At 43.0% G+C, this 26,537-nt stretch overlaps 1 protein-coding gene across 1 annotated transcript in view; it reads left to right on the top strand.

Annotated features, from left to right (window-relative positions):
* SHPRH (SNF2 histone linker PHD RING helicase) overlaps nt 1-26,537 on the top strand; it is a 331,612-nt gene that overhangs the window by 239,856 nt on the left and 65,219 nt on the right. The window contains 3 exon segments of the mRNA XM_030194974.1: nt 2,034-2,250; nt 7,742-7,885; nt 25,878-25,979. Of these exon segments, the coding sequence (XP_030050834.1) occupies nt 2,034-2,250; nt 7,742-7,885; nt 25,878-25,979 (463 nt within the window).

Raw genomic sequence — 26,537 nt, 5'->3', positions numbered from 1 at the left:
TCTTCTGGAGTTGTCCTCCGAAGAACCGTGGAGATTGGAGTGTTTTCCGACCCTCATCACGCAGGACGAAGGGGGCGCTTCTGCATCCCAACCTCCGGTCCCTGGCTCTCACGGCCTGGATGTTGAGAGCGTAGACTTTGCCTCTTTGGGTCTGTCAGAGGGTGTCTCCCGTATCTTGCTTGCTTCCAGGAAAGATTCCACTAAGAGGAGTACTTCTTTCTGTGGAGGAGGTTTGCCGTCTGGTGTGACAGCAAGGCCCTAGATCCTCGCTCTTGTCCTACACAGACCCTGCTTGAATACCTTCTGCACTTGTCTGAGTCTGGTCTCAAGACCAACTCTGTAAGGGTTCACCTTAGTGCAATCAGTGCATACCATTACCGTGTGGAAGGTAAGCCGATCTCAGGACACCCTTTAGTTGTTCGCTTCATGAGAGGTTTGCTTTTGTCAAAGCCCCCTGTCAAGCCTCCTACAGTGTCATGGGATCTCAATGTCGTTCTCACCCAGCTGATGAAACCTCCTTTTGAGCCACTGAATTCCTGCCATCTGAAGTACTTGACCTGGAAGGTCATTTTCTTGGTGGCAGTTACTTCAGCTCGTAGAGTCAGTGAGCTTCAGGCCCTGGTAGCCCAGGCCCCTTACACCAAATTTCATCATAACAGAGTAGTCCTCTGCACTCACCCTAAGTTCTTGCCGAAGGTTGTGTCGGAGTTCCATCTGAACCAGTCAATTGTCTTGCCAACTTTCTTTCCCCGTCCTCATTCCTGCCCTGCTGAACGTCAGCTGCACACATTGGACTGCAAGAGAGCATTGGCCTTCTACTTGGAGCGGACACAGCCCAACAGACAGTCCGCCCAATTGTTTGTTTCTTTTGATCCCAATAGGAGGGGAGTGGCTGTGGGGAAACGCACCATATCCAATTGGCTAGCAGATTGCATTTCCTTCACTTACGCCCAGGCTGGGCTGGCTCTTGAGGGTCATGTCACAGCTCATAATGTTAGAGTCATGGCAGCGTCGGTAGCCCACTTGAAGTCAGCCACCATTGAAGAAATTTGCAAAGCTGCGACGTGGTCATCTGTCCACACATTCACATCTCATTACTGCCTGCAGCAGGATACCCGACGCGACAGTCGGTTCGGGCAGTCAGTTCTTCAGAACCTGTTTGGGCTTTAGGATCCAACTCCACCCCCCGAGGGCCCTGTTTGTTCTGTTCCAGGCTGCACTCTCAGTTAGTTGGTAAATTTTTCAGGTCAATCTCAGTTATGTCCTCGCCGTTGCGAGGCCCAATTGACCATGGTTGTTGTTTTGAGTGAGCCTGGGGGCTAGGGATACCCCATCAGTGAGAACAAGCAGCCTGCTTGCCCTTGGAGAAAGCGAATGCTACATACCTGTAGAAGGTATTCTCCGAGGACAGCTGGCTGATTGTTCTCACAAACCCGCCCGCCTCCCCTTTGGAGTTGTGTCTTCCCTTGTCTTTGTCTTGCTACATACGGGACTGACGAACACGAGCCGGTTCGGGCGGGAAGACGGCCGCGCATGGACGCGCGAGGACTAGCAAAGGCTTTTGCTAGTGAAGTTTCTGATTGGAGGGGCTGCCGTGGACGTCACCCATCAGTGAGAACAATCAGCCTGCTGTCCTCGGAGAATACCTTCTACAGGTATGTAGCATTCGCTTTAACTTGAGGTCAGTTAACTTAAGAACTTTGTTTTGGTGGGGGGTCTCGTCTCTTTTTTTTCCTTTGTAGTATACCCAGCTTCAGGATTTACCTTTGGTCTCTCCCATATAGTAGACTATTTAGTAGTCTATAGTATATTTTTTCTTTCCTATATTTTCATTGCTAATATGTGCTTTGTATTACCAAGTTTTTGTGCTTATTAATTGTTGAAATCAAATAATTAAAAAAAAGGAAACTGGCAACTGGTATAATGCTGATAGTTATTTTGCTAATTTGAAGAGCTCAATGTTACAAAACAAAGCCATTCAGTTTTAGAAATTAATGTTTATTTGTTGTTCTGGCATTCTTGTAGTGTTAAAGGTCAACTGCTATCTTTGAGGAGATGATTGAAGATGAGGAAGGTCTGGTGGATGATCGTTTGCCTACCACGGGTCGTGGGCTTTGGGCAGCCAGTGAAACAGAGCGCTCCTTAAAAGCCATACTGTCTTTTGCCAAGACCCACCGAATGGACAGCAGTCTGATTGAAGAAGGCAACAACTTCCTGGAACTCTTGGATACCTGGAAGAAGGAGTATAAGGTCTGCCTTAGGATATCTTTCAGAAAAATCATTTCATAGTAGTGAGCATATTTCATCATTTATGCTGCTTTACGTTTTCATTTTAAATGGTGCCTATTCAGATCCAGTAGGACAGAATGTTAGGAATTATTAGGAAAGGAATGGAAATCAAAAATGAGAATGTTATAATGCCTCTTTATTGCTCCATGGTGCGACCACACCTCGAATACTGTGTGCCGTTCTGGTCACCGCATCTCAAAAAAAGGTATAGTTGTTAGAGCATTGCTTAAAAGTCCTACTCTTGATTCCAATGTTGTTTTAAATTACAGGCCTGTCTCTTCACTCCCCTTCCTTGGGAAAATTATTGAAAAATTAGTTTACGATCAATTGTCTGATTTCATTGAGAAGAATAATATTTTTGATATGAACCAGTTTGGTTTCAGTTTATTGCATGACACTGAAACATTACTGATTTCTACGTTAGATACGGTTGAAGAAGTTTTGATAAGGGCACTCAGTATTTTTGGTAAGTTTGGATATTTCATCAGCCTTTGACACAATAGATGATATTATTTTGATTAATAGACTGTTCTATAGGTTTGAGTGGTGAAGAGCTCAGTTGGTTTGAATCATTTGTGAAAAATAGGTCTCAGCTAATTCAGAAACATCAGTTGAGTTTAAATGTCAACTGGAGTACCACAAGGTTCAGCATTATCTGCTATGTTATTTAATATTTTTTATTACCTCTTTGTAGGTTGTTGAATGGTTTTCAATTGAAGTTCAAACTTTATGCTTGCAGTTGATATTCAATTTTTGATTGAATTGGGTGATTCGGTGAAGGAGATGTTTAAATCGCTCACTCTCTGAGCGCTGTTTATCAGTGGTTACAAAATAATCATGTTCAATTAAATATGGCTAAAAAGCAAATTTATAATTTTATCTAGCTCTTCCTTTGAGGGTATTCCTGTGGAGTTTATTATTGACCATGTTACAATTCCCATTGTACAGAAATTTAGGGTTAATGCTGGATTCTAGTTTGAGCATGACGGTACAAATTCAGAAAATTATTAAACAGGTATTTTTCAGATTAAAATTTATCAGACTTCTGCATGGGCTTCTTATTTTTGATCTTTCAGATGATTATTCAGAATACAGTTTTCCCTTGCTTTGATTATTGCAATGGTTTGCTGTTCGGTTTGCATGGTTGCTTTCTCAAAGCCTTGCAGGCTGCTCAAAATGCAGCAGCTCGGGTGCTTTTTGGGTACCCTCGTTGCATGCATGTTACTCCCAATTTTGAAATCTTTACATTGACTTCTGATTAGACAACGAATTGTATTTAAAACCTTATTGTTAGTTTTAAAGTTAGGAACAATTTGGTATCTCCTGTTATCTCAACAACATTGAGACTAGACCAGTCTGTGAGAGCTTTGAGATCTACTAATGCCAATATGTGTGATGTACTATCATTAGACTAGATGAATACCGTAAGTCCACTTTTAAAGTATGGGGGCGTAAACTGTGGAATGAGTTACCTGAACAGATTAGATCAGTCAGGGCCGGTCTTAGCAAGTACGGGGCCCTGTGCAGACCAATTTGGTGGGGCCCCATCCTAGCACTGCCCCCGTCCCATCTCCACCCCATTGATTATTAAATTTTTAGAACATTTTTTGTTTATGAAATTTCAAATAAAGACAAATGCAGCTAAATTTGTACAGAAAAACTGATTGAAATAATAAGCACAATGCTATCATGAACCCCCCCCCCAGAAATTATTCAGTCCAAGTCCACTACAATTAGTAGATTCTCAGAACCCCGGGGGGTCAGAGGTGCGGACACACAATCTCTCCACTGCAAAACACTATACACAAACTTGTGCAAAAACACACTCATAACCTTACCAAACCATAACAGCACTAATTCCAAGGACAGGACGCGCTACAACCTCCAAACCATAACAGCACTAATTCCAAGGACAGGACGAGCTACAACCTTATGCGTGGAAAGGCAGAACTGTTATTACACCAGGCTCAAAAACACCATTACACTACCTCGTGAAAAAAACAAAAAGGGCTGCAAATACTACACGCTAGCAGGATACTGCACCTTGATCACACATGAAAAACACATGACACAACAGATATGAAGGCAAAATACTGAACTGGAAAGTTACCTCAAGAAGTTAGACTCAGCATGCAGCAATACTAGAAAAATTGAAACTTACATGCAAAATATCACATATGCACATTTCCAAAAGCTGACATATTCCAATTAATAAATTCTGAATAAAATACTTTTTTCTTCTACATTTGTTGTCTGATCATTTAGTTTTTCTATTCGCTTTGGTCCAAGTGTCTTCTGTTTTATGCCGTGTCTTCTTTCCATTTGATATTTTTTCTCTCACCATGTCCACCATCCTCCTGTGTCCTGTCTACCATCTGTAGCCCTGTCCCTATCCTTTCTCCAGTTTCAGCATCTGCCTTCAAAGTGTTCCGATCCAGCCCTTAAATTCAGCAATTTTCCCTCCATCCATGTGCATCTACTTTCCTCCCCTCCCCTACATCCATGTCCAGCATTTCTCCTCTCTCCCTTCCCCTCCATCCATGTGCATCTCCTTCCTTTGTCTTTCCTTCCCTCCATTCCATATCCAGCAATTCTCTCTCCCCTGCCCTCCCCTCCTCTCCCTGGGCCCTGCCCTCCCATCCATGTCCAGCAATTTTCCTCTCTTCCTGGGCCCTGCCCTCCCATCCCATCCATGTCCATCGATGCTCCTCTCTCCCCTTCCCTCCGCCATCTATCCAGATCCAGCAATTCTCCTCCCTCCCCTCCATGTCCAGCAATTAATCCCTCTCCCTGGGCCCTGACCTCCCATCCATGTCCATCGATCAATACTCTCTTCCTCTCCCCATCCCTCCCGCTCCCATGTCCACCTGCCCGCCCTCTTCTCTTCAAATCTTCAAGTATTTAAATTTACCTCTGTTGCGGGCAGCTTGGCAGCGTCAGTGAAAGCGCTGTCTGACATCCTACCAGCCTTCCCTTGGCTTGTTCGTTCCCTGAGTGCCCCGCCTTCTTCTGACGTCATTTCCTTGGGGGCAGGACACTGAGAGGGAACAAACGAGCGAAGGGAAGGCTGGTGGGACGTCAGACAGCGTTTTCACTGACGCTGCCAAGCTGCCTGCAGCGGAGGTAAATTTAAATACCGCCGGAGCGCCGGGAATCGGGAGCGAAGGAGGCTGACTGAGGCGCGCCGCGCGAGGCCCTAGGCGGCCGCTTCGGCCTAAGACCAGCCCTGAGATCAGTTACATCATTGGAGCAATTTAAGAGGTTTAAAACTTTGTTATTTTATGAGGCATTTGATAATTAAAAGATATCGAGATAATCTCTGAATAATGGGATGAATTTTGGAGCTGTATAGCATGATGGACATGATATGTAATTTGGAGATATATGGACATCTATTGTTTGTTTAGTCTGTTTGTATTTAATTTTTGTTTTGTTTTTTGTTAATAGTATGAATGTGTAATCATAAGCTGCCTAGAACATTGTGGACTGAGCAGGTTATAAATTTTGAAATAATAAATTAATGGAATTAGAAAAGGTACAAAAATGATAAAGGTGATGTGATGACTTCCCTATGAGGAAAGGCTAAAGCAGCTAGGGTTCTTCAGCATGGAGAAGAAAGGAGATACGATAAAGGTAGACGTGAATCACTTGTTTACTCTTTCACTCTTTCAAAAATACAAGGACTAGGGGGCACGCAATGAAGCTATTAAGTAGTAATCTTAAAACAAACCAGAGAAAATAATGGGGGGGGGGGGAGGAAACATTGGGAATTTAGTTATCTGTACTTGTTACTCTTTTGCAATTAAATCGCTGTATCATGCATGCCTTTTGTCAATAAAACTTCTTTTGAAAGAACTCTGGAATTCATTGCTGAAGAAGGTGGTAAAAGCAGTAAGCTTAGCAGGGTTTATAAGAACTTTGAATAGTTTCCTAAAAGAAAAGTCTGTAAGTCATTATTAAGATGGACTTGGGAAAATCCACTGCTTATTTCTAGGATAAGCATAATAAAATCTGTTTTACTTTTTTGGGATTTTGCCAGGTACTTTTGACCTGGATTGGCCACTGTTGGAAATGGATACTGGGCTTGATGGACCTTCAGTCTGTTTCAGTATGGCAATGTAATGTAGTTAGCTGTGCGTATGATATGTGATGAATTAGTAGAATTACTAATAGTATTAGTAAACTTTGGTCCAATAGTAGTTTGGTTCCTTGGATGATCATGATTGTGTCCCCAGTTGCTGTGGTCTATGCACAGGTTGAGGAAAATAACCTAGGCTTAAAGTGTCACATAACCAGGTTATTCCCAAATGACTTTGCTATCTGAAAGTTAGCTAGTGGAGCAGTCTCGTGACTCTATTGCAGTGCTTCACGATGCTGTGTGGAATGATCTGACTTAGATTTCCAGTTCAGGTCAGCCAGGGCTAGAGATGCTGTGAAAACAGGTGACAGTCACACACAATGTGCAGTAGTGACACCCTGTGGTCAAATGTACCTGAATGCAACTCACCTTGAGCTACTACTGAAAAAGGTTCGACCAAAATCCAAATAAATAAATAAAATTTAGAGTCCATGACTGGGTTCGAGAAGGAGCCCAGGTACATGACCCCTGGCCAAAAACAGCACTGCAGTGAAAGGGAAGGGAGAAATCCCTGTATAGTTATAAAAGAAGCTCATTGTACTGGATCCCAGCCTTGTTTCTGATTGAGCTGGAAGTACGAAAGAGAAGAATAAAACTGCTGAGTCAAAGAAACAAAAAAAAAAAAAAAGTTGTTGAATTCCTTTTTGCAGTATGTATAGCCAAATTGTAGAGCTGTACTTCCACAGAAGGCAAATGTAACTTTAAAACTGCCTTTCAGGCTGAGCATTTCTCTTGTTGGTTTGATGAACGCCTTTGTATTATACAGTGGGACTACTAAATGTTTCCACACCAAAAAGTTTAGATCAGTAGTAAACTTCATTGTCACAATATGGTTTTTTTGTATGATTTAGGGGTCAATTTTCATTACTGTTTAACTGGACAGGAGATACTCCAGCCCAGTAATTGGAGAGTGCCAGTGAATTTCTCCTCTGACCACTGCAGCGCACTCCAGTTAATGCTGGGGCAGTTTGGGAGAGAGTTAGGGTGGATCTAGAAGTTATCCGGGTACTGCTGATATTCATTGCAGATGCCCACGTAACTAGCAAAAATAACAATCCTAAGTTGCCAGGATAGTTATCCATGTACCTGTACATTTCTTGATATTTTATTTTATTTATTTAACAAATATCTATTCTGCATTATCTATAAAATCTATGCTGGTTACACTTATAAACTTCTGGACATATGTTTTTCAAATTATAAACAGGAGTTCAAGTGAGGCATAATGTCCTTAAAAATGTGTACTGAGCTGGTGGGGTTTTTTGTCTCTCTCCATTCCTCTCCTTTCTCCCAACTTTGGTGTTCCTCTTTCAGTTGCTTCATGAGTACTGGATGGTACTGCGGGACCATGTGTCTGCTATTGATGAACTTGCTATGGCAACAGAACGCCTAAGGGTGCGCCATCCTGATGAGTCAAAGCCTAACCCCCCTGTCCTACACATCATTGAACCACATGAGGTGAGCAACTACCCATCTGTATTGCTGTAATTTTCTATATAGTTTTAGAAAATGTACAAATATTTAATACATTTGACATTCCTAGATATGGTGATTAGAGATTACTAGACATTCTCACAGTCAAAAACCAAAACATAAAACAAAACAAAAAACCCTTGGCCAAATTTTATCTTACATTATATAACACTATAGATTTTATTTTTTTGTCAGCCAGCCTTCTGTAAAATAGGAGCCATACAGCATAAGAATATGTTATAAACATACAGGTATATTATCGTAATACATTGCATAAAAATACAAAGGCATAGCAACTGATAAAACAGTTACTATTTAATCCTTGTCTTTCATTATGCAAGGGATCAAGAAAAGACATTCTCTGAGGACAAGCAGGCTTCTATATTCTCACAAGTGGGTGATGCCGATCCGCGTTTCCCGGTCTGGATTTTGCCATAGTTAAAAGAGATCTTTGTGGAGCGTGAGTGCCTTCCACCTGTCGCATGAACGCGGTCTCCTCCGTTCTGTTTTTGCCGCGTGAGGAGAAGGTGTGGGGTTTTTATCCTCTCCTCACTCACTCGGTGTTTTTAAGAGCTGTTAGTGCCTTTTGGTATTTTTTTCTCCTTCTCTTGTGGCTCTTTTTCTTGGGCCTTACAAAACCCATCCTTTATTTTTCCTAGTTTTATTTTGCCCGGATTTCCATCATCATTGGGCCGTTTTTAGGCCCTGACTTCGGTTGGGTCTTTCTTTTTCTATGTGCCTTTTCAAGCACCATCGAGTCGTTTAAGTTCGTCTATGAAGTTTTTCCGTCCATGTCCACAAAGATTCCCAGTGGCTCCAAGTACTGTACTTGGTGCAATGGGACTGTCTCAGGAAAGGGCACCAATTCTTGGTGCCTGCAGTGTCTTGGGTCCAACCACACCCCTTCAGGTTTCCTGAGACGCTCAATGAGAGAGGATTTTGAAACCAAGTCCGTTTCCTCGACATCGGCATCAAGGTCGGAGGAGTCGGCATTGACGTCTAGCATCGGACCGGTATTGGGAGCATCAGTATGTATGGCTGCTTCTGGACCCTTAGACATTGGGAACAGTGAGGTGTTGAATGGGTCTCTGCCTGTCTTGAGGCCTCCTGCTGTGCAGGCCCATCTGGACAGTCCATCGTTGGACCCAACCCCTTCAGATGGCGGTGAGACATTCAGGATGCAGTGTCAGACAGGCATGCTGAGACTTGGGCCTGGATTCCTGATGAAATTTCTTGTGTGGACAGGTAGATCTGGGAGTCATTAGCTTAAAGGTGATACTGAAAACTATGGGAGGAGTTCAGAGCACCAAAGGAAGAAGTATAGATGTAGAAAAGAAGAGGTCTCAAAACAGAGCCCTGAGGTACACCAACTAGTGGGATAGAAGTAGAGGAGGATCTACCAGAGCATACACTAAATGTGTGATGAGAGAGAGAAGAAAAAAAAAAGAAAGAACAGAGCCCTGAAATCAAAGTGAGGACAGCGTTTCACAGAGTAGGTGATGATCAGCAGTGTCGAAAGCATCAGATAGATCGAGGAGGATAGAACAGAGACCTTTGGATCTGGCCAGGAACAGGTCATTGTAGTCTTTAGCAAGGGCTGTTTCAGTTGAATGTAGAGATAGAAATCCAAATTGAAGTGGATCAAGAATGGCTTGAGATGAAAGAAAGTCAAGACAATCAGTGAACAGCATGTTCAAGTATCTTGGATAGGAAAGGGAGGAGAGGTGATAGTAACTACAGCTTGTTTGAAGGCATCAGGAGCAGTTGCAGTGGAAAATGAAAGATTGAGGCGATGACAGTAGGAGAGAGAGTGCGGAGAAGATGGGTGGGGATAGAATCAGAGGCATAGGCAGTCATTTTGGAGGAGGAAAGAAAATGTGCAGTTTCCTCTTTAGTGATTTCAGAAAAGGAAGCAGGGGTTGAAGGAGAGTTGACAGATTGGACTGGGGGAAGGGAGGTGGAGGTGACTTGGTTGAGAACTCAAGGTTAATCTTGCGAACATTATCATGAAAGTACTCAGCAATAGTCTGGGGAGAAAGTGAAGGAGGGGTTGGAGGTGAAGGCACTTTAAGGAGAGAGTTCAGTGTGGCAAAGAAACATCAAGGATTTGAGCCAAGAGAGTTTAAGTGGAAGTAGTAGTCTTATTTGGCAAGTGAAAGAGCGGACTGGAAGGGGATGAGAATCTGAAATGTATGAAGTCAGCATGGGATTTCAGCCACAGGTGTTCAGCAGATTGGCCACAGGAACATAGATAGTGGATTCTAGAGGTCAGCCAAGGCTGGGGTTTGGTACCCCTTACAGAATGGGGAATGGGAGGATTGAGGGTATCCAGAGGAGAGACAGACTTGGATAACATAGTGGTTGAGAAGATAGATGAAACAGTGATGTCTTTCCTGGCTCAGCGTTTCTGACCTCAAATCTGCTGTCCAGGAACATCTAGCAGATGTTCCTTTTCATGGAGACAACTTGATCAGTGACAAAGTTGAAGAAGTGGCTGACCTAATTAAAAAAACATACAGATACTATTTAAAACTATCCAGGCCACAGACTGCTACCGCCTCTTCTTGCAGGAGGATTCCGATGCTCTGATTGCTATACGTCTACACCCCAATGCTCACATCCATGGCATCAGCAGCAGGAACCACTTCTCAATCTAAAAATGCAAAAAGTGTAACTGGTCACAGATGGAATCACAAGGCAGAGTCAGAAATAGCAATGGGTCTTTGAATAAACATTGCTTCTTCTGACTCCATCTTGTGATTCCATCTGTGGCCAGTTACACTCTGCATTTTTCAACATTTTGTGGTGGTGTCCTTCTGATTTGCCTGCTACTATTCTCAATTAATTTGATAGCCCAGTTTTTGACTCTTACCTAGAGAGCATTGCCACTGTGCAGTTGTCCATGCCAAGCAACCTACTGGTAGGAGTTAAACCTGTCTTCTTTCAACAGAGGTGGCCGCTCATAACCTCCAGCTGTTGGGTACTATGAATCATGCAGCACAGTTATGTTCTGTGTTGGAAAAAAAGACCTCCTGACCATCCACCAAGAGAGTCTCGTTTCATCTCCCGCCAGATGATACTACTTCGAGAAGAGCTCTCTGCCCTCCTCCAGCAGAACGCAATAGGACCAGTTCCTCCACCGGAGAGGGGTTGAGGGTTTTAAGTCATGTGGAGAGGCATAATCGAATGCGAACACCCATCTCTATGGGCGTCTATGTCCGAGAACGGGTACGTAAAGGGGCGGGACAGACCGTATTTTTGAAAAAAAATAGGCGCCCATCTTTTTTTTCGATTATACGGTTTGTGCCCGGCAAATGCATTGGAGTTGTGCGGATTTGAGCTGGGCGGTTTTGTTTTTCAGCGATAATGGAAACCGAAGGCGCCCAGCTCAAAAACGAACAAATCCAAGGCATTGGGTCGTGGGAAGGGCCAGGATTCGTAGTGCACTGGTCCCCTTCACATGCCAGGACACCAACCGGGCACCCTAGGGGGCACTTGTAACAATTAAAAAAAAAGTTAAATACCTCCCAAGTCCATAGCTCCCATCCCTTGGGTGCTGAGCCCCTCAAATCCCCCCCCCAAAGCCCACTGCCCACAACTCTACACCATTACCATAGCCCTTATGGCTGAAGGGGGGGCACCTACATGTGGGTACAGTGGGTTTTGGGGGCAGTTTGGAGGGCTCCCATTTACCACCACAAGTGTAACAGGTAGGGGGGGATGGGCCTGGGTCCACCTGGGTGAAGTCCACTACACCCACTAACAACTGCTCCAGGGACCTGCATACTGCTGTGATGGAGCTGGGTATGGCATTTGAGGCTGGCATACAGGCTGGAAAAAAAAGTTGTTAAAGTTGTTTTTTTTATGGTGGGAGGGGGTTAGTGACCACTGGGGGAGTCAGGGGTGGTGATCCCCGATTCCCTCCGGTGGTCATCTGGTCATTTAGGGCACTTTTTTGGGACTTGTTCATGAAAAAAAGGGTCCAAAAAAATGACACACATTCGCGCTAAAAACGCCTTTCTTTTTTCGATTATCGGCCGAAGGCGCCCATCTCTTCTCGGCCGATAAACGCCCCAGTCCCGCCTTCACCACGCCTCCAACACGCCCCGTCAACTTTGCCCGTTTCCATGACAGATTGCAGTTGAAGATGCCCAAAATCAATTATACCGATTTGGGCGCCTCTGCGAGATGGGCGCCCATCTCCCGATTTGGGTCGAAATATGGGCGCCCATCACTTTCGAAAATAAGGCTAATACTCACATACCTGTTCTCCTTGTACATAGAAAATTCTTACACTTCCTCTGTGAGACTCTGCATTATCACTACAAAGTCTTGCTTTAGGCTTGGCTTCTGCCCTGCGAGTCTTTACAGAAATGCTTCATGGTGGTAGATGCAATGCTCAGCAAGTGGAGCATACACGTCTTCTCTTACCTGGTTTATCAAGGCAGCCTCCCGGTAGTCGACACAGACCTCTCAATTCAATCCGTTATACAGTTCCTAGAACTTCTCAGTTTTGTGAGTGGAGGAGTGGCCTAATGGTTAGTGCAGCAGGCTTTGATCCTGGCTTCCTGGTTGTGACCTTGGGCAAGTCACTTAACCCTCCATTGCTCCAGGTACTGTGTGCAGCGCTGCATACATCTAGTAGCACTATAGAAATGATTAGTAGTAATAGTATTCTTCAACCAGTTCAGACTTTACAGTTCATTGTGGCTCTCCTGGACACTAATCAGGGTCGAGCCTTCCTCCTTCAACTGAGAGAAAACATCTTAATGCATCTCTCCTCTCAGGTTTCCAGATCCACCCAGATATCTGATCATTAGATGCTCCACCTCCTCGCCCACATGGCTTCAACAGTCCATTGGCTTGTCTCCACTTCCTAATTCCTCTGTGAACCCTCTCTTTTCAGTGGTCCCAAGCCACGGGACTGCTCTCAGTCTGTATTTGAATTACTCCACAGTTACACCACTCTCTACAGTGGTGGATGGTTTCCCGAAATCTCACCCAGGAACTTCCATTTCAGCCCCTCCTGCATCACAGAGTCCTCACCATAGATGCTTCCATTGTGGGTTGGGATGCTCACCTCGATGGTCTCCACACACACAGAATTCTTGGTCCCTATGGAAGAAATTACATCATATCAGTAAATTTTCCAAGACTGCATCCTCAATCAGATAATACTAATTCGCACCTACAACCAAGTTGCGATGTATTACTTGACCAAACAAGGCGGAACTGGTTCTAACCACCTCTGTGAGCAGGCAATCCACATATGGGCTTAGGCAGCTTCTCGAAACATCTCTCTAAAACCTGTTTATCTAGCTGTCAAACAGAATGCCTTTGCAGACAAATTGAGCAGGATCCTTCAACCTCACGAATGGTCCCTCAGCATGCCTGTAACTCGTCAAATATTCCAGCAATGGGGGACCCCAACGATTGACCTTTTCACTTCTCCCCAGAACAAGAAGCTGCCCCACTTTTGTTCCAAAATCTATGCTCCCAACTGAGTAGCCCCAGATGCCTTCCTGCTTCATCTTTTACATGCCTTTCTCACTGCCTCTGATTGAGAAAACTCTTCTCGAACCATGTCAAGACCAAGGGGACATGATTCTAATTGCTCCCTACTGGCCATGACAAATTTGGTTCCCTCTTCTCCTAGGTTATCATGCAAGGAAACATTGAGGTTAGATCTTTTTCCAACCCAAATAATACAGAATAGGGAGACCCTCCTTGAAATAAACCTGGGTTTTTCCTATGTCCCCTAAATCTCAGCTTATGTGGGGAAGGCTGTTAACAACCACATCTGACTCCAATCATTGGACCCACTACCTTACAATCTAAACTGAATAACCATGGACCAATCATGGACCAGACAATTCTGTCAGGGGTCTGTCTAGGGATAAACATTTCCCCAGTGAGACCCAAAAGGTTTGACATTTTATTCTGTTTGATCTCTTTACTGTCCATATCAGATTAACAAATTCCCCATAAGTAAGGAATAAGAAAGATTAGAGACAGATTCAAGGTTAAAGTTTATTACTCACCCAAGTCAGGTTACATAGAACAATGTATTCTTAAGGAAAGGTCTTTCACAGAGATGACACAGGACAGCCTCTAGTCTCTAAGATTACTTACATGCCAAATGTCAACCATATTTATATCCTTTTCTTCCATTAGGTTCTATGGAGCTCTAAAAAAAACTATTCCTACGTAAGTAGCCCAGGTGGCCGAATGATGCTTAACCACAGATTTTGATAATTTTATCCTTGGAACAAGCCCCTACCTTTTTCCGGCAGGTGACCAGTCTTCTTCTAACCACAATGTTCTTTCACTTCTCCTTTTTTCATGCACCTGTTACAAGGTCCCTCCCAGCTATCTCTGCGGTCAAAAATCTATTTTCATCACTCCACACTATCAAACTAAAGTCAGCTTAGAAAATGTACTTTTAAAACCAATTCTTCCCGTGACCTGTTTTACCCAGCAGCCCTTAGGTTGGGCAAAGCTCTTCCAGCAGGTCCCAGGCTGGGTAGTAGGCCTCAGGCTTGTACTATATTTATACAGCTCCCCACTTGCTGTTCCCACCGAGGGGGCAGCACAAAGAAGAACATCTAAGTTACTACCGTCTATTCCAGAAGGTGTCGGACCATAATGTGTAGGAGGGTATTGACCTCTGAGAACTTCACTGTACCTGTACTGTGCAGATTGCATGAAAAACCAGGTTATATGCATAGGTACTAACATATGCATAATAGTGGGAAATACAGTGTTCCCTTTACACAACCTATGGCCTGTTTCTAAGATGTAACCCCTCTTGAAACTTTTTCAAATCTGTGGTTAGTTACACAAATGTGTTCATCCATTTAAATCTATTACATTAAAGCTATTACTACAAATCTACAAGCATGATTACATATGATAATGCATAATAAAAAAGATATATATGGTTGCTATACTCTTAAAATTTCTCTACCATAAGCTGATTAAAATATATATATTCTTTGCAACTATATTGGTTAGCATTTTTTCTTCCATTCAGCAACCCCATGTGTTCTACTAAATAGCTACAGAACTTTCTACAGCATCAAGTAATGGTTGACACAGGAAAACAAAATGTCTAGCTCAGGGCTGAGCAGACCCATGAAAGGGATGCGAGGCTTGCTAGGTTAAATGACTTAGATAATATTGTATCCTTTGGTGAAAGTATAGAAACCAATTTAAGGGCAAAGATTATAGAGAATGTAAAGCAAAGGATGGAAAGAATGTTAGCCACAATTTTCCAAACAGTCAATTCGGGAATGGGCCGCACTGGGTGAACCATTAGCATTAGGGGAGGGCAGAATTAGCCAGAGTGGAATTGTCAGGAGAGATACCTAGGGTGAGTACAGCTGGAGTGGGGAGTTCAAATACCGTATTGGTTATGGTAGAGCTTATAATGGAAAGCAGAGAAATATCAGCCAAAGCAGAAGGCTCAGGAGAAGTAGAGGAAAGTTCAGATAGGGTAGGGTTCTCAGTAGAAAAGGTAGTAGTTGCTGTGTTACTATCAGGAGAAGGAGAGTTAGGACGAAGTACAGTGTAATTGTTAGTGGGGAGAGAGCTGAGCGTGGAATTTTCAACAGGTAATATGGAATTATCTGTGGAAAATGTTTCCAATTCGGAAGTTCCATCTGGCAATGTGGGGATGCCTGTGGTAGGGGAAATAGACCTAGTGAAGTTGTCAAAAGGGATAATGTAAGACCCTGTAGGAATTTCAACAGTTAGAAAAACTGCTAAATTCCATATGGCAGTAGAGTTTTCAGCTGACAAGATAAAGTTGTCAGTGAAAACGATATTAATACAATTACCCTTCAACGAGGTGTCTGACTTAACAGGAGCCACACCTAACAGTGCAGTTATTAAAAATGCAATACCCACACACAAAACAGTAAAGCATACAAGTCCAATGATATTCAAACGAGCAGTTGGAAAACAAAAGATGATGGAGTCGTCTTGTACCAAGCGCTGAAAGGTCAGCAACAGTAGGTTCACGAACCGCAGATGGCGGTGCAATGCTGACGACCTCTTGCAAGGCAATGTCATTAGTGACTGGAATTTGTTGTATTTAAATAGTCTTGTGAGGGAAAGAAATGATGCAAGCTGCTAAGTAGGTTGGAAACTTCAAGGTGTAGGTTCTGAAGGGCAAAGAAATCTGGAGATTTGAGATCAACCAGTTGTCCAATTAAAACCTGGATATTCTCCATTCGGGCACGTAATTCAGTAGGGAGAAGTGGAAACTGGAAGGCAGAGGCATCAATTCTTGAAGCGCAATAGCAGCTGGTGGTGGAAGTAGCGGCACCTGACGACTCAGTATAGGTGGAGATTCTGGACATTCATGATGATGTGGTATTGTGTCGGTGGGCGAAGGAGCAGCAAAGGTGGAGTCTGTTGGTCTGGTGAGGGAGGTGGATGGTTCTGCGATGGCTGAGCTGGTAGCATCAAAAAGATCTGATTCTGGAGCTTGGTAGACACGTATATCTTTCAGGTGGACCCAGGACGTGTGTCCTGTAGTTTGGCGGCAGTAGCGGAAAGGGCTTCAACCTTGAAGGGTCCCACGTATATGGGATCTTTCCACGTCTTGTGAGTATAAAATTTGCCGTGCACCATGGCTCCCACTTTAAGAGCCTTGGTGTTTCCAACTGAGGGTCTAGTATCATTACCGTCCCCTCTTCTGTCCAAAAGAGCCTGTGGGATTGAGGACAGATAAGTAATGATAGATTGTAATACATCCCAATAAACTGAGTAATGATCAGGTAAATTACTTGATGGATTGCCTGCAACTAGGCGCATGTTGCGACCAGTGCACAGTTGAAAGTCAGCTTCAGTGAGGCAGATGGTGCAGCTCTGAGAGACATAAGAGCCAGTGGAAGAGCATCGAGCCAATTCTTAAACCCATTTGCCATAAGCTGTTGCAATTTTGTTTTCTGCAAACCATTCTATCTTTCAACTAAACCATTGCTGGTAGGTTTGTAAACACAAACAGTTCTATGAGAAATACCAAGGGCAGGCAGGAAGGATTGAAGAAAGTCATTAACAAAATGTGAACCATTATCAGAAGTTATTCGACATGGAATACCAAATCGAGGAATAATTTCATTACAGAGAGATTGAGCCATAACCTGGGAAGTTTCTTGAGTGCAGGGAAAAGCTTCTATCCACTTCGAGAAAGCATCTACGCATACAAGCAAATACCGTTTACCTCTTACTATATTTATACATCCTCCATCCAGACCCTCTCTGGCCCTGACGGTTTGGTTCTTGACGACAAAGACTTACATTCCTTAAAGTTTCCAGACAGTCTCTAGGATACTCCTAGCCTCTAGGAAACCTACACAAAAATGCGATCATTTCAATTGGAGAAGGTTTTCTGGTGTGCAGTCACTGCACTGGACCCTGCTAGGTGTTCTCTTCATACCCTTATGGAGTACCTTCTCCATATTTCAGATTTGGCCCTCAAAATTACTCTAAAGAGTACTTTTGAGTGCCGTTAGGGTGTTTTATTCCAGGGTTGATAATAACCAGTTTCTGTCATCCCTTGATAGGTTTAGTCAAGTGTACAGCGCTGCGTACGTCTAGTAGCGCTATAGAAATGATAAGTAGTACGAACTTACCTCCAGTAGCATGGGATTTCAGTGTCATCCTCATCATAAAACCTCCATTTGAACCACTCCATTCCTGTTCCCTCAAGTTCCTCACCTATAAGGTATTGTTCTTAATAGCACTTACTTCTGCCGGAAGAGTAAGTGAAATTCAAGCCCTTGTGGTAGACCCACCTTACACCAGTTCTACCACAACAGGTTGTACTCCGAACCCACCCAATATTTCTTCCTAAAGTGGTATTGGAGTTCCACCTCAATCAATACATTGTACTTCCTGTCTTTTCTTTAAACCACACTCTCATCTTGGAGAAGCAGCACTGCATACCTTAGATTGCAGGCATGCTCTAGCATATTATCTGGAGCATACAAAATCTCATAGGAAGTCTTCCCAGCTTTTTGTGTCCTTCGACCCTAACAGGTTGAGGATTCCCATCACCAAATGTACTGTCTCTATTTGGCTGGCTGTTTCTCCTACACATATGCTCAGGCTGGACTGACCCTTCATGGCCGTGTCACTGCTCACAATGTAAGAGCCATGGCGGCTTCAGTATGTATTTATTTATTTATTTATTTATTTATTTATTTAGCAACAAGTGTACATAATATAATTAAACAAAAGCCTATGTGAAAGGCAATTTTATAACAAAGTGCCTGTTAAGAACACAAATACCTAAATTTTAGGGAGAGTAACCTAATGGTTAGTGCAGTGGCCTGAGAACCAGGGGAACCAGGTTTGATTCCCACTGCAGCTCCTTGTGACTCTGAGCAAACCACTTAACCTCCCCCCTTTGCCCCAGGTACAAAATAAATGCCTGTATACTATATGTAAACTGCTCTATTTATAACCACAGAAAGGCAGTATATTGAATCCCTTTGCCTTCTACTGCTTATATTAATGGAACCAGTGTATATGTGCGTAACCGGCATGAGTGCCATAAAACTGTTAGTGCCTAAGTATTGCAGAAATGTGAGTAACACGGTATTCAGTAAGTTATGCAGGCGAGTGGGAGCCCCAGCCGTGCTCCGCACCTGTGTACCCCCTCCCCCCTTTGCAAATATGTGCTATGTAAGTTAAGTAGGTATTGCAGAATAGCGCTTGGGTGGAATTTTGGAGCGCACAATACATGGCAAATGCCACCATGACAACATGCGTGTGATTGGGGTGCCTATGTCAGTGGTTCCCAAACCTGGTCTTGACTGTACCCAGCCAGTCAGGTTTTCAGGATATCCACAATGAATATTCACGAGAGAGATTTGCATGTAGTAGGTAAATGAGCTCTTGAATCTTCTTCCATCTTCTATTCGTAATATTAAGAATTATACGATATTTCGGTGTAATTTGAAGACCTGGCTATTTAACGGATATTTGGTTATCTGTATTTAACCGATAGTTTTTCATGGGCAAGTCACTTAACTCTCAGTTGCCTCAGGTACAAACTTAGAGTCCTGTTTACTGGGCGGTGTTGGTCTTTAACGTACCTTAATCGTGTATGTGCTTTAACTGTGTACGTGCTTACAATATCCCTATAGGCGCCTACACGGTCAGCACACATGCTGATTGTACGCGTGTTGAAAACACTAACGTGCCTTAGTAAACAGGGCCCTCCAGGGACAGAGAAATACCCGGTGTACCTGAATGTAACTCACCTTGAGCTACTACTGAAAATGGTGTGAGCAAAATCCAAATAAATAAATAAATACTTAAAAGTCAATTCCACCCTCTGGCCCATTTTCCCACCTGGCTCACTTCTACTTAGTTGCCAGGTTCATTATTATATTGTGAGCCTGACAGCTAGTGAGTCCCACATGTGAAAGTATCATGACTGCTTGTCTTGGGAGAAAGCAAAGTTACTTACCTGTAGCAGGTGTTCTCCAAGGGCAGCAGGCATATATTCTCACATCCCTCCTAACCTCCCTTAGGAGTTGTCTTCTTGGCTTCAATATTGTACTGCTGGTCCCGTGCGTGAGCATTGGGCGGGAAGGCACTCACATATGCACAGTGGGGGGGCACTGCCTCAAAGTTTTAAAGTGACAGTGCACTGTGGCAATGTCTGCGCTGGGCTCTGTGAGAGTATATGCCTGCTGTCCTTGGAGAACACCTGCTATAGGTAGGTAACTTTGCTTTTCTTACACACCGTTCTCCCCAGATATTTTTAGGGATGGATGGTGATCTAGTGGTTAAAACAGGGTGTCTAAATCCAGTCTTCAAGGGCTGCTAACCAATCTGATTTTGGGGTTAACTACAATATACAAATTACAACAGATATGTCTGGATATCCTAAACATAGCAGCAATCCTCTACTACTGGATTTTGTACTCCTACTATTACTACTATTTAGCATTTCTATAGCGCTACAAGGCATACGCAGCGCTGCACAAACATAGAAGAAAGACAGTCCCTGCTCAAAGAGCTTACAATCTAATAGACAAAAAATAAATAAAGTAAGCAAATCAAATCAATTAATGTGAACGGGAAGGAAGAGAGGAGGGTAGGAGGAGGCAAGTGGTTACGAGTCAAAAGCAATGTTAAAGAGGTGGGCTTTCAGTCTAGATTTAAAGGTGGCCAAGGATGGGGCAAGACGTAGGGGCTCAGGAAGTTTATTCCAGGCGTAGGGTGCAGCAAGACAGAAGGCGCGAAGTCTGGAGTTGGCAGTAGTGGAGAAGGGAACAGATAAGAAGGATTTATCCATGGAGCGGAGTGCACGGGAAGGGGTGTAGGGAAGGACGAGTGTGGAGAGATACTGGGGTGCAGCAGAGTGAGTACATTTATAGGTTAGTAGAAGAAGTTTGAACAGGATGCGAAAACGGATAGGGAGCCAGTGAAGGGTCTTGAGGAGAGGGGTAGTATGAGTAAAGCGACCCTGGCGGAAGATGAGACGGGCAGCAGAGTTTGAACCGACTGGAGAGGGGAGAGGTGACTAAGTGGGAGGCCAGCAAAAAGCAGATTGCAGTAGTCTAAACGAGAGGTGACAAGGGTGTGGATGAGGGTTTTGGTAGAGTGCTCGGAAAGAAAGGGACGGATTTTACGGATGTTGTAAAGAAAGAAACGACAGGTCTTGGCAATCTGCTGGATATGAGCAGAGAAGGAGAGAGAAGAGTCAAAGATGACCCCAAGGTTTCGAGCTGAGGAGACAGGAGAATGAGAGAGCCATCAACAGAAATAGAAAACGGGGGAAATGAGAAGCTCGGTTTTGGTCATATTTAATTTCAGGTGGCGTTGAGACATCCAGACAGCAATGTCAGACAAGCACGCTGAAACTTTGGTTTGGATGCAAGGTGAGATATCAGGGGTAGAAAGGTAGATTTGGGAGTCATCAGCATAGAGATGGTAGGAAAAGCCATGGGATGAGATTAATGAACCAAGGGAAGAAGTGTAGATAGAAAAGAGGAGGGGACCAAGAACAGAACCCTGAGGTACGCCGACAGGCAGAGGGATAGAAGTAGAAGAGGATCCACCAGAGTGAACACTAAAGGTGCGGAGGGAGAGGTAGGAAGAGAACCAGGAAAGGACAGAGCCCTGGAATCCAAGTGAGGACAGGGTATCGAGAAGTATGCTGTGATCGACAGTGTCAAAAGCAGCGGAAAGATCAAGAAGAATGAGGATGGAATATTGACCTCTGCATTTAGCCAGTAATAGGTCATTGGAGACTCCTCTGGGATAAAGTTAGCAGATTTTGATATTAAGATCCAAGATGCTAGTACTTAGGAGTGAATGGGAAAAGGGAAAGCCCAAACGACAGCCAGCATGGTTAAAAAGTGAGGTGAAGGAAGTATTAGAGCTAAAAGAAAATCCTTCAGTAATGGAAGAGGGAACCAACTGAAAATAATGAGAAATAGCATAAGGAATGTCAAGTCAAAGGCAAAACGCTGGTAAGGAAGGCAAAGAGTGATTTTGAAAAAAAGATTGCATTGGAGGCAAAAACACATAGTAAAAAATTTTTTTAGGTATATTAAAAGCAAGAAGCCGGCAAAAGAATCGGTTGGACCGCTTGATGACTGAGGGGTAAAAGGGGTAATCAGGGAAGGCAAAGCTATAATGGAGAGATTAAATTAATTAATTTGCTTTGGTCTTTACCGAGGAAGATTTTGGAGAGATACCGGTGCCAGAAATGGTATTCAAAGCTGACGAGTTGGAGAAACTGAATGAAATCTCTAGAAACCTGAAGGTTGTAATGGGGCAATTTGACAAATTGAAGAGTAGCAAATCTCCTGGACCAGATGGCATTCATCCCAGAGTACTGATAGAATTGAAAAATGATCTTGTGGAACCATTGTTAGTAATATGTAATTTATCTTTAAAATCAAGCATGGTACCGGAAGATTGGAGGGTGGCCAATGTAACGCCGATTTTTTTAAAAGGTTCCAGAGGAGATCCGGGAAATTATAGACCAGTGAGCCTGACGGTGCCAGGCAAAATGGTAGAGACTATTATAAAGAACAAAATTACAGAGCATATTCAAAAGCATGGATTAATGAGAAAAAGCCAACATGGATTTAGTGAAGGGAAATCTTGCCTCACCAATCTATTACATTTCTTTGAAGGGGTGAACAAACGTGGATAAAGGTGAGCCAGTTGATATCGTGTATCTGGATTTTCAAAAGGCATTTGACAAAGTACCTCATGAAAGACTCCAGAAGAAGCTGGAGAGTCATAAGATAGAAGGTAGTGTCCTATTGTGTATTAAAAACTGGTTAAAAGATGGAAAACAGAGAGTAGAGTTAAATGGTCAGTGTTCTCAATGGAGAAGGGTAGATAGTGGGGTTCCCCAGGGGTTTGTGCTGGGACCACTGCTTTTTAACATATTTATAAATGATCTAGAGATGGGAGTAACTAGTGAGGTAATTACATTTGCTGACGACACAAAGTTATTCAAAGTTGTTAAATTGTGAGAGGATTGTGAAAAATTACAAGAGGACCTTACGAGACTGGGCGTCTAAATGGCAGAAGATGTTTAATGAGCAAGTGCAAAGTTATGGATGTGGGAAATAGAACCCCGAATTATAGCTACGTAATGCTGTGTTCAATTCTGGTAACCGCGTCTCAAAAAAGATATAGTGGAATTAGAAAAGTTAGAGAAGGGCAACGAAAATGATAAAGGTGATGGGACAACTTCCCTATGAGGAAAGGCTGAAACGGCTAGGGCTCTTCAGCTTGGAGAAAAGACTTCTGAGGGGAGATATGATAGAGGTCTATAAAATAATGAGTGGAGTTGAACAGGTAGACGTGAATCGTTTGTTCACTCTTTCCAAAAATACTAGGACTAGGGGGGCATGCGATAAAGCTACAAAGTAATAAATTTAAAACAAATTGGTGAAACTTTTTTGTCACTCGATGTGTAATTATACTCTGGAATTCTTGCCAGAGAATGTGGTAAAGTCGGTTAGCGGGGTTTAAAAAAAGGTTTGGACAGCTTCCTAATGGAAAAGTCCATAGATCATTATTAAAATTACTTGGGGAAAATCCACTGCTTATTTCTGGGATAAGCAGCATAAAATGTATTGAACATTTTTGGGATCTTACCAGGCATTTGTGACCTGGACTGACCACTGTTTGAAACAGGATGATGGGCTTCATAGACCTTTGGTCTGTCCTAGTGTGGCAATACTTATGTACTTATGAGCTGCAAGAGACGATAGAGCGATCCCTTGCTCCTCTTCATCCAAGCTGTCCACAAGCAGGATACATATTGGATGTCGTCTTTTTGCCAGGAGATGCCAATGAGATTATGCATTCTTCCCAAATTCATAGGGGAAATATTCAAATATTAAAGTGATATAAACAGCCAGGAGAGGTTCCTGGCCATTTAAATTGCTAGTGCAGGGCTTTATCCAGGCATATTCAGCAGTATTTATCCGGACAATTCTGCTGAATATCCCCCAGCTAGTTTGTGGGCAATTCCGGGGACGGAGTTAGGGCAGAACAGCAACCTAGCCAGTTATTATTAAATCCACTAACTAGCTAGGTAACTGCATATATTTAGGACAGAAAAAAGCTGTTCCATCTGGGTCTGTTTGATGCTTGGAAGCAAGCCCATATTGCTCAGAGAGATTACATTTTGTATTCCCCTCCTTATTCACAGTATTCTTGTCTTGATTACCTTTTCTTAGGTGTTTTTTCTGAGGGTACGAGTAGTATATACTCGGATCTATTACGTTTTCTGAGTACGCTCCTTGTACTGTAGAAAGTCTGAATCTTCAGGGGGAGATAAAGGATGATCATTGGTCTCTGAACAATAGCCTTTTTAAAGATTATAATGTGGTGAAGAAATATAATTATTTAAAGAGTATTTGAACTTTAATTTGAATTCTGGACTCTCATTTCAGATTGTATGGGATGCCCTTAAAGCAGTCTCTAGAAGTTACTTTCTTAGGAAGACTGCTGGGATGAAGAGTCAAAGAGAGGCAAAAGGTCCCTCTTGTTGCGTCATATTGCAGACTTTGAGATCCAGCTCAAACAGTCAGATTCTTCTCAGGTGTGGCATAATTTATAGACAGCCTGTTGAGAGTCTGAATCAGTTAGATTTGAAGTACAAGCTAAATAGGGTTAAGCTGAACCATTATGAATATACTGGCCTTGTATTGGCCTATAAACTGCGTAAAGCCCAGTCGGATCAAACGATTGAGAAAATCAGATGTAGGACTGGTTGAAATATTAACCTCATCCTCAGATTATACACTCTAGATTGTATCAGTATGTACAGGAGTTATATACACGTGACTCCCAGATAGGATCAGCTCAAATCCAGCAATATTTGTCTTTGCATAATTTGCTTGAACGTTCGCGCCCCCCCCCCCCCCCCCCCCCAGAAGGAGCAGTTGGAGAAGGTTGTTACCCTAGGTGAAGTATTGAAAGCTATCAGATTTCTTCCTTCAGGCAAATCACTGAGATTAGATGGCTTCTCAGTAGAATATTACAAAACCTTTGCTGTGGAATTGGAACCACTACTAGTTGATGTTATGAATCAGGCAGGTGCAAGAGAACCAGTCCTTGCTTTGATGCTGGAGGCCTGGATCACAGTAATCCTCAAAAAAGGGAAGGATAGGGCCGAGTGTTCATCCTATCTTGCTATTTCAGTACTTAATATAGATATTTGCTAAGGTCCTCGCTCTCTGTCTGGTGATCTCAGAGAATTGAAAAAGGAAAATGTGAGCAATGGAAAATTCATGGAGGAAGACTCCAAAGACCTTAGCTAAAGATCACTGGAAGCAGCAAGCATTGGTCTGTAAAAATACTTTAAATACCTCCCCCCCACAAAGAAAAAGCAATCTGAAACTACAGTTGCATTTCAATCCAAATGTAAATGGATGGGAGAAAAAGACCTCAGAAGCCTTTGCAGAGATTAATAATGAAATATCTCAGCAAATTAGGCTTAATCCTTTCATTAGTCTTAAAAAAAAACCTTGAGACATTTTTGTGTAATCTTTCAAGTGCTCAAACTCCTGCACACACTCGTATTCCCTAATAAGTGCAGTGTTCCAGTTCCAAATCTGTCTTGGGTACAAAAACTGTTAACATGGCCTATGAAAACTTAACTTTAGACCCGATGGGGCCGCCATTTTACAGAACAGTTTCTTAGTGATAGGTATGTTGGGTAGCCTCCGCACTGGGTCTCAATCGGGGACATCATCCCATATGTGAGAATACTAGTCCTGCTGTCCTCCGAGAACACCTGCTACAGGTAAATAACTTTACTGCATGCCGCTAAATAAAACTCTTAGTAAAGATGAAGAAAAATGCAGTGTTGCTCACCAATACTGACACCAGCTGATGTTTCAGCAATGCCTGCATAGGGGAGACTGAAAAGGTGCACTTATCTTGGCTTGTGCTGAGGTGTGGTCAACTTGGCTACTGCAGACCTTGAGTAATGCATTTCAATCATGTATAGTCCAAGAAAATCCCAAATGCTGGTATTAAAAAGATGCAGTGACATCGCCTGCTGCTTGGCAAATTTGTTCTCATTTAAGAGCATGACCAAAGCTCTGCTGATTAGGAGTATGGTAAGTATGCCTGTTTTCATCTGGCAATCACTTAGGCTCCATAAACAACAACCCTTTCCCTAAATTTTGATGTTAATTTCAACTGAAAAATGTTGGTGCCTTATTAATCTTGGATTACAGGACATAAATAACCAAGGTTGATGAAGAGAAACTATACCTTGGAATTCTTTTAGACAGGAAAATATTTGTAGAAATCATGATTGTGGCTTCCCTTGGGGAGGGAAGGGTTTTAATTTTTAAAACATTGTTCTATGGTGGAGTTCTTAATAGTTAGGTGAAACCTGCTGCTTGAGGACTCAATCTTGCAAGTACAGTAAACGTATTTGTAACAATGTGTATTGTGTTGATAGGTGGAGCAAAACAGAGTGAAACTGTTGAATGATAAAGCAGTTGCAAAATCACAGCTCCAAAAGAAACTTGGTCAGCTCCTGTATCTCACCAATTTGGAGAAGGTATGACTGTCCTCATCCTTCAGCATGTGCTTTATTCAGAGACATATCCTCATTTAGGTAGTACTGTTATGTCTTTTCCCTTTGTAAATCCTCTGGGAACAGGAAAATAGCCACTGTACCTGAATATATTACCTTGAGTGAGTACTGCAAAAAGCATTTCTTAATCCAAAAAAATATCTTTGTTGCTTATGATAAAGACTACTTTTGTGCACCCTGGCCCCATGGCTCAAGTGATGGTGTTCTGTGCTATAGCATGGCAGACTCATGTCAAAGTCTTCTGTCTAGTAGGACTTTCAGGGTTTCGGATTGCCACAGAAGTAGTGCACTCATAGGCAGATGATCAAAAGCCCCACGCTGTTCCAAACAGCACTCTAAAAATAGCACTGGAACAGCGCAGGGCTTTACCGGACCTATGATCAGAGATAATTGCATGCAAATTTAAGCACGCAATTTTCTCTAATCATGGGATAGAAGTGCAGGAGGATGCTCAGGCACAAACCTCCCGCACTTGATAATCCTCCCGCACTTGTTTGACAAGTCTGGGCTTTCAAAAGCCCA

Source organism: Microcaecilia unicolor, chromosome 3 (assembly GCF_901765095.1).
Source record: "Microcaecilia unicolor chromosome 3, aMicUni1.1, whole genome shotgun sequence".
In the NCBI taxonomy this organism is placed as follows: Eukaryota; Metazoa; Chordata; class Amphibia; order Gymnophiona; family Siphonopidae; genus Microcaecilia; species Microcaecilia unicolor.
Note: the sequence above shows the minus strand (reverse complement) of the source record. Positions and strands in the feature narration are given on the sequence as shown.